Source organism: Dromiciops gliroides, chromosome 6 (genome assembly GCF_019393635.1).
Source record: "Dromiciops gliroides isolate mDroGli1 chromosome 6, mDroGli1.pri, whole genome shotgun sequence".
Lineage (NCBI taxonomy): Eukaryota > Metazoa > Chordata > Mammalia > Microbiotheria > Microbiotheriidae > Dromiciops > Dromiciops gliroides.
Window position 1 is genome coordinate 149,561,425 of NC_057866.1, and position 9,262 is coordinate 149,570,686.

General features: G+C 37.0%; 1 protein-coding gene and 1 pseudogene across 1 annotated transcript; both read right to left on the bottom strand.

Moving 5' to 3' along the window:
• Positions 1–573: 573 nt before the first annotated feature.
• LOC122732118 (serine/threonine-protein phosphatase 2A catalytic subunit beta isoform-like) lies at positions 574–1,596 on the bottom strand. Its single transcript, XM_043972272.1, has one exon. It carries the CDS (start codon positions 1,558–1,560, stop codon positions 574–576), a length of 987 nt encoding a protein of 328 aa, XP_043828207.1. The 5' UTR covers positions 1,561–1,596.
• A 6,235-nt stretch (positions 1,597–7,831) lies between these two features.
• Positions 7,832–8,996, bottom strand: LOC122732119 (annotated as a pseudogene).
• Between the last annotated feature and the right edge of the window lie 266 nt (positions 8,997–9,262).

Genomic DNA, 9,262 nt, shown 5'->3' on the forward strand with positions numbered 1-9,262 from the left:
GTGCTTACTTTTAAGGTAGCCACCTTTGACCCAATATCTCCCAGAGGAAAAACACAATGCTCTTCACACTGTTTTCCTCCTTGGATAGGCCTTTTGTATTGTTTTGTATTGATGCTGACAGCATTTCCCCACACATCACTGTATCGCATCCCCACCCATCTGGAGTTGGTTGAGTTGAAAATGTTGTCTTTTCTCCAGTTAAATTAGTTTCTACATTTTAATTTTTTTTTAAAGGTGAGATCATATGACAAATGAAAGTTAAATTAAACAAAAATAATAAAGTTTAATGTCTATAATTCATGCCAAATTCTACAACTAAAATTTACATGTTAAAAAGGGCCAAACTTAAGGTATTGATTACCTTTTGTGTTTGATCATTCCTAAAGAAAATAACAGTTTACTACAAAAATTATGTAAAGCAGGCAAACTCTTAAACTAACTGATTTCAAACAATTCTGTGCTGTTATTTCATCCTCAAATTTAGATCTCTGGTTATTATTATCAATATGGCCCATTTTGTCCCTAGACAGGGTTTTGTTTTGACACATCTCAATACACAGCACAAAATTATCTTTACTTTTTAAAGAGATTCTGCAAATACTGCCCAATATTTACCCTGGGTTTTGCCCAAGGCTGTCTATAGGAAAAAGGTAAGAGTGAGACGACAGGACACTTCCCTTGAGGTGCTTGGTCAAACTGTAGGAAGGAGTACTTTATAGGATCATCCAGTTCCATGATAGCAGCCCGGTTCCCAAAACGGTTACAATAATTGGGTGCACTGAAAATGGTCACCACCTTTTCATTATGATTCCATTCATAACCCTGCTCGACAAGTTGGTGAGCCCGGGATATCAGTGAAAGACCATTGGTGTGGTTAAACATTTCAGTAATGTCTGGTCCAAATGTATGGCCGGCCCCTCTTGGAGAGGGGCCCCATCCATCATACTCAGCTGGATCGGACCATAACAGATCACAGGTTGGTCCACTCATCGGGATTTCTTTAAAACGATCCAAAGCTCTTATATGATCCAGGGTATCTATGGCGGGAGACAGACCTCCATGGACACAAAATATCTGGCTGTCAACTAAAGCTGTTAGGGGAAGATAATCGAAGAGGTCTGTAAAATATTTCCAGACATTGGCATTTCCATACTTTCTTTGGCATTCGTCATAAAAACCATACACTTGAGTAACATCCCGACTCTCGTGGTTTCCTCTTAATAGTGTAATGCACTCTGGATAGTGGACTTTTAAAGATACAAGAAGAGTCACAGTCTCCACTGAGTACAAGCCTCTATCAACATAGTCACCCATAAACAGATAGTTTTTGTCCGGTAATTTCCCACCAATAAGAAAGATTTCCATAAGATCCTGAAATTGACCATGGACATCACCGCAGACAGTAACGGGACAAGAGACCTCATGAACGTTTGATTCTTTCACTAGGATTTCCTTAGCCTTCTCGCATAGAGTCTGCACTTGGTTCTCGTTGAGGTATTTACACTCGTTCAGCTGTTTCATCCATTTGTCCAGCTCTTCCATGAACATCTCCTCTTCCATGAAGGAGTTTTCAGTCCCTGGTTGTCCAACAGCTCCTCTCCCCTCTGGTGTCTGCAGCCTGTGCCCACCTCCGCTCCAGTCCCACCTGGCTGACTCAAATCAGTCCCGCCCCTCCCTTGTAGGGGAGGAAAGGGGACTGAGGCCAACCACCTTCTATCCTCGTGCCTCTCAGCGCCTCCTCCTCAGCCCTCGCGCTCAGCCGCTTTCACAAAGGCTTCAGGCTGGGCTGGGAGAAAGAAGCGACCTGTGGAATTCTTTCGTTTGTGCTTTTATTCAACAAAAATGTAGTAAGTGCCTATTATGTACAAAAAGGACAGCTTGACATAACGGATAGACGGAATTCTTTTGCAGATTGAAGACGTGCCATGTCTCGTGCTGGCTGTGTGACTCCAGTACTCCAAGGCAGCTCTCTGAGACCATAAATTCCCAGGAAGATGCTGATCTGTTTTATTCTAGGAAAGTTTCTCAACTGTGAAATCACAGATGCATTCCCTGTCCCTCCAATGTGTGAGCTGAGCTAGGGTCGGGACTAGAATAAACAGAAATAAACAAAAAGTGATATTAAACAGTCGCTGCATTTATGGAGCTTATTGGGGGAAACCACAAATAACGTAAGTAAATAAAGACAAAAAATATTCAGAGTAAATACTGACTAATGGGGGACGGGGAGGTAGAAGGGGGTGAAGAACTCTAGCAATTGGACATGGAGGGAAGATGGTGGAGATCAGAAAGAGCACTTAAGCTGAGCCTGCAAGAAAGCTAGGACTCTCCTTGGTGGAGGTGAGAAAGGTATGGTGACAAAGCCTGTGCAAATACCAGGGACTAGAGATGTAATTTCCTCTAGGGCAAACAGCACATGAACCACTTTAGCTGTGTCCACGCTATCCAGAAGTGCTTTACAGCTGAGGTGCTCAAAGTGTGGTTAGGCTTTGGGAGATCCTTTGGAGGAGGTATCAGTGAGGCTGAACTAATTTTATAATAATACTTATGTTATTTGTATTTTAAAATCACTCTCCACAACCCCAATAACATGTTTGTGTTACTGGATTTACATGGCAACAGATTGAATGCAGAAGCAGGTATGAGAAACCAGCTGTCTTATATTAAGCTAGACATTAAAAGAGATTTACAAAAATATGTAAAGCTTTTGTTCCTCAGCTTGGATTCCTTGAGAGATCAGGGAGAACCTCATTCACCAAGACTTTTGTAAGACTGTAAGTCTAAAAGTAAAGACTGAAATAAAAATAAATATATTTCTGCTCTAAGAAAGACCACTGGGTCTAGTTCTTAGAGTGCATATTGGGTTTTGATAGCTTTTTAGCTTCCCTTGGAGTACACAGTCAAAAAAGTTGTTATCTGAGGAAGAATGGAAATAAAGAACTGGTCATGTTTTGGGGTCACAGGTGTTGCTAAAGGTCAGTTTCATTACTGTGAAAAATGCATTTTTTTTAGTGGTTAGTTAGTCTTCTCACAATTTCCTGTGTTGGCAGGATATATCTAACATGGTGGAAGCGGGTTTAAAAATTTAATCATTTTTGTTTGTCCTGTCATAACCAATAGGGAGGCAAGTAAAGTACAAACCCCATAGCTCTGTTTCCTGCATTTCAGAGGTCACTTTTATCTTAGAAGAACATGTTTCCTCAAAATTCATAATACCTATATTTTTCTTCATCCTCCAAAAGAGCAATGCCACTCTTCTTACTAACTTTGTCTGAAAATATAATTATTTTTCATGAAAAATACATTATTTAGGTTAACATGTACTAGACTTAACATTACTTTTTTTCTTTTTGTGGGGCAATAGGGGTTAAGTGACTTGCCCAGGGTCATACAGCTAGTAAGTCTCAAGTGTCTGAGGCTGGATTTGAACTCAGGTCCTCCTGAATGCAGGGCCAGTGCTTTATCCACTGCACCACCTAGCTGCCCCCCTTAATGTTATTTTTTTAACTAATTAATATTTTTAAAATCTATCAGCTGTGATTTCTAATATAGGAAACATTGATAAATATAATCCACATAAACAGAACACCTTTGCAGTCATCAATAATATTTAGAAGTATAAAATTTCCTTGGTAATTTTTAAGAATTTTAAGTAGTCTGGAGAACAAAAAGTTTGAGAACTGCTGTAAAGGAACGACCCTTGCCAGAATGCTATGTGGATGTGTGGGAGGGTCTGTCAGGAATAGATGGGTTAAAAGCTGCATCACTGAAGGAAATAACCATTTCAGTGGGGTAGCAGGTCCATTGCACTATGGAAGTATCTCATTCACATTCATTGCTGACAATTTAACATTCTCATTGCTAAAGTTCAGGAGAGATTTACCTACATTTAACATTTGGCTCTGCTGAAACAATATGTTTTAAGATTGCAACTGAGCTTAGAATTGTATAATAAATCCCCAGATGTTTACCATATAAGGTTTTTTTTTTCTCCATCTTTTATCTGAAAAAGAAAAAAATTCCTTATGAAATGATATTTTTTTAACTTGTTCATAAATACTTTCAAACACTGCAATTTTTTTTGGTGAGCTCAAATTGACATTCTATTTGTATATAATTGACAATTTTCTACTTGTATATAAATATTTTAATTGTGATAAGGAAGACCTTACACATATTCTAAACAGACTCTTAATACTTAATTGAAATGATTTTTATGCAAAATTCTTATTCTCTAGGAAAATACATAGGCATTCAGTTTCTCAAAACGGAATCTACAATAATAGAGATAGAGAACTAATGTGATTTTATTGATGTAGGGAATTCCCAGATGAGGAAATTCACATTTACACTTTACTTTTGTAATTATTCTGCTCTTGGTAGTTTTAAGGAGCTGTTTGGTTGCATTGAGATGTTTAGTAATTTGTTCAAGGTCACCCAGCCCATGTATGTCACAGGTGGGCCTTGTCTTTAGATCTCCCTGACCCTGAGGCTAATAATATTAATAGCTAGCAATTTATATAGTACTTACTAAGTGTCAGACATTATGCTAAGAACTTTACAATTATCTCATTTGATTCTCACAGCAACCCTGGGAGGTAAGTGCAATTATTATCCCATTTTATAGTTGGGGAAACTGAAATCAACAGAGGTTAACTAACTTGCTGAAGGTCACATAGCTATTATTACTCACGGTCAAATTTGAGTTCAAGTCTTTTCTGATTCCAGATCTAATGTTCTATCCACTGTACCACCAAGCTGTTTCCTAGATATCCATCCAGTACCCAAATATAATACCCTATATGCCAAGCACTGTGTTAAGCACCGTAGGGGTGGAGGAAGAAGGAACAGATAGAGATGGAGGAGCAAAGGGAGAAGAGCATTTAGTCCGCATAGTGGATAGAGTGCTGGCCTGGAATCAGAAGACTCTTCTTCATGAGTGCAAATCTGGCCTCAGACACTTACTAGCTGTGTGATGCTAGCCAAGTCACTTAAACCTGTTTGATTCTTTTTCTTCATCTGCAAAATGAGTTGGAGAAGGAAATGACAAAGCACTCCATTATCTTTGCCAAGAAAATCCCAAATGGGGTCACAAAGAGTTGGATACAACTAAACAGCAAAAACAATTGGGAAAATAACATTATGTCAATAAACATTTAAATTCAACAATTCATATCAGTACAAGAGGCATTTATTAAGTGCATATGACATACACGTTGCTGTGCTAGTGGTAGGACTACAGAGAAATAGCCCTTGCCCCCCATGGCCCTTGTACTCTATAGGGGATGAGGTGGGATAATTACAGATATATATGTATATGTATCTCTCTCTCTCTCTCTCTCTCTCTCTCTCTCTCTCTCTCTCTATATATATATATATATATATATATATATATATATATATACACACATACACACATATGCTATATGCAAAGTGATTTCTAGGGCACTGATTCCTAACTGGGTAAGCATAATTTAAAAAATATTGATAACTATATTTTGACATAACTGGTTTCCTTTTAAATCTTATTCACTTTATTTTATGCACTTAAAGACATACTTCTGGGAAGAGAGCCACACTTCACCAGGCTGCCAAAGGGGTCCATGCCTCAAAAAGGGTGAAAAAGCAGGAGAGGGTGCTAATCCCAAGAGGAGTGAGGTAAAGAATGAGATGAGCCATGTAAGAGGTGGCACCTGAGCTGGCCTTTGAAGAATACTACAAGTACTCACAACATTAATCCCTAATTATGCTTAAGGTACAGAGTATATACTAAGATGGATCTGACTCATTTCCTGCTCCTAAGGAGTTCACAATCGAATTCCCTTAACAAGCATACCTGAGAGGCAAGAGAGAAAATGTGGCTCCTGCAGCTTTAAAACACAGCTAGACAGTGTAGAAAAGACCGATGCAATTACCTGACTGAATGATTTTGTGCACATTTAAGAATCATAGGTACCTTTATCAAGTACTACAGAACTATAGAAAGCCTTTTTTGCCTTTGGAAAAGCACACTGAGACAGTCTATATAGGTAGTAGTGAGAAGTCCTACAGAAAATAGAAACTTACTGTCTTACGTTTAGCCCTGGGCAAGTGATATTTTTTTTGTAGTTAAATATAAGAGACAGAATTTCTTCTCCCTATTGCAGAAAGGACTATTTTTAGATTGTACTAAATGCCCTTCTATATCAAACATAGGCAGAGTATGAGCATAACTTACTTTCTTCTTAAAATTTATGACCTTTTATTGACCAAGAATAAATTTATATAATGTAACATAATAGGTCTTAATACTCTTCAATACGCTTGTGTAAGCCAACGATACTACACAAACACACATACATTTATACACACATATATATGGATATATATATGGATATGGATATATATATATATGGGTAGATTGGGCTATATGTAAATAATATATTCACATATTAAACAATGAGAATTGGAATAGAATTCTCTCCCTAATTTCAACCCTCAAAGTGTAATAAATTTAACTAAGTAGCTTCTAAAGGAGGATATAAGTTAGTAAAAAGAACAATAAAAAACTGGAGATTCAGAAAAGGAGAATTTATGAGTCTATTATCAATAATGATCTTTAAAGGGTTATTACAATTTTAAAATTTTGTTCACTGGTTCATTCACACTTAACGATGTAAGGCTGCTTTTTAAAGTCCTGTCCCTTCTTCCAAATAATGTCCATTAGTTTCAAATATTAAGGTAGACTTCCAAATGTGCCAAATAACAACATTATATTGGGTGAACTAATATTCTGCTTGGCAATTTATTTTTAAATTGAAAAAAAAAACTTGAAATGGGCTTATATCTGGCAGTATAATCAATATTTTTTAGAGAAGGTGAACCCCAATACCACTAAGAAAAGATCCTTTCATTTTGAAGATACACAGTGACACAACTACAGGGAGATGCTAACTTCTAAAAATACTAGATTTTATTCACACTCCAGGGATAAACAATAACCTTAATACGATGACTAAGTTTCTTTGTAGATCACTATGCCACATTAAAATGCAAAAATCCATAAACAAACAGCTGTGAACCTTACCTGTTGTCTTATGGGAAATTCTTGACCATAAACTAGCTGCTCCTTAAATAAAATTTCAAAAGTCTTTTTCCCTTAGTTAATAAAAAAGTAGCTGCATATTTTGAACAAATTAATGAAGGCACACCTAGCTAAAGCAGACTTAAACCCATTCAACTACTCAGATGAAAAAAAATTGCTTTGTTTTTTTCTTCAGAAGGATTTCCTCCCCCCCCCCCAATAAATATTGATCTCAGTGACCAGTTTGAATAATTTTGGTAGCTGTAATCTTTAATAGCTACATGACAACAAACTTCACAAGAACCAAACTATGTAGCAATGCACATGTCTTAGGGAATTCACTACATTCTATATATCCAACAGAAATTACACTACTAAAACACTAGGTAGAATGAACCTATAATTTGAACTGGCTCTTAAGTGTCCTTTTTAAATTTTCTTTTTCCTTTCTTTCTTTCTTTCTTTCTTTCTTTCTTTCTTTCTTTCTTTCTTTCTTTCTTTCTTTCTTTCTTTCTTTTTTGTGGGGCAATGAGGATTAAGTGACTTGCCAAGGTTCACATAGCTAGTAAGTGTCAAGTGTCTGAAGCCAAATTTGAACTCAGGACCTCCTGAATCCAGGGCTGGTGTTTTATCCACTGCACCACCTAGCTGCCCCCTTCCTTTTCTCTTTTCAACAAAATTTGTCTACTGTATCCTACCAAGAAAATACAAAATATAAAGCTGTAAGTAACTACTAGTTGTGTTTAGGCTGGGAGAATGTAGTAATCCTCAAGGCCACAGCACATATTGCTCACTACACTTTGCTTTCAACTGGGTTTGGATCATCTTCAGGTCATAATCTGGATCATTTTACTCATCAACTTCTTCCCCTTTCTTGTCATCATTCTCTTCACCATCTTCATCATAATCATCTTCTTCAATAGCTTCTCACACGAGAGACTATACACTCCCATTAAAAAGTGAACAATTTCAAAGTCTGCAGTAGGGATAGCTTCCATATCATCATCAAGGTCACCATTCTCAGGAACTTCTGGAGGAGAAAATAAATTGAAGAACCATTGTAAACTCTTTTTTTGTTTGTTTGTTTTTTGTTCTTCGGAAACTTTTTCATGATAGTTCAAATGGTTCCCACGTTCCTTGTGTTTCTGTTTCTTCTTAATAGTTTTCAAAGTGACACTTTCCCTTTTTTTCCAATTTGACACCCTCTGTAACTCGTATTTTCTGGTCCATCAAAGTTGAAGCAATCAGATTCATTTGGCTCTGACCTCATACAATTTGTCTTCATCAACACCTCATCTGTGAAATATTCATTGGGTTCAAAGTGAAATTTTAATGTAAAACTCAAAGGTTGGCCAGCATCTGAAAACTTCATTTTAATATCTTTCAATTGCTTTAGAATACGCTCATCATGTTCCTGAATCATATTACTGAACAAGTTAACAGTGTGCTTTTTAAAGTCAACCAAAATTCAGGACTTCATTTTCTTCATCTTTTTTTCTCCTCTTCAAGCTTAGCTGTCTCTTTCATTTCTGAGATCTTTTCATCACCATCTGTTTCCATTCACATTGTTCTTTTGTAGGTTCTTTTATAAAAATAAAAATGGCTGGTAAAGAATAGTATACTTTCTTTCAAGAGTATGAACTTCCACATAGAACTTGTCTTTTATTCTTGCACATTTCATCTGAAGGTTTTTAAGGGCATTCACACATCACTTGGCTACTTTGGGCAAGCTTTCAGTGTATTCATTAGGTGCCCCCACTAAACTATCTGATGTTTCTTGAAAAGTGGAAAGAATTAGAGAATTCTGTATCATCTGAATAGGCAGTTGACAAGCTTTGCTGTTTGCATCCTCACTAATTTCTTTTTCTATTTCTTCAACATAATCTATATCTTGTTGGTCAATTTGAGATGCTTTGTTGTCAATGTCTACCATCTGGAAAGACCTCCAAATATTTGAGCTTCTGGACAGACCATCCATGACTCAGTGTGGTGGCGGAGGTGGTTGTGGAAGAAGCAAGCATAACTTTCAAATACTCAAGGTTACCTAGGTGGACCTGGATGAAAGCTCAGACCAGCTAGGTGATCAGTACATATAGTGAGGCATTTATTCAAGGAAGAAGAATTGCATTCAGAAACAACACACTGTTACTTAGGGATGTTTTGGATAGATGGGAGATAGGGGATTCTTATGAGGTTTAG

Bases quoted from the DNA above. Each gene is read 5' to 3' on its own strand.
- LOC122732118 (XM_043972272.1), bottom strand. From the start codon at position 1,560: ATGGAAGAGGAGATGTTCATGGAAGAGCTGGACAAATGGATGAAACAG.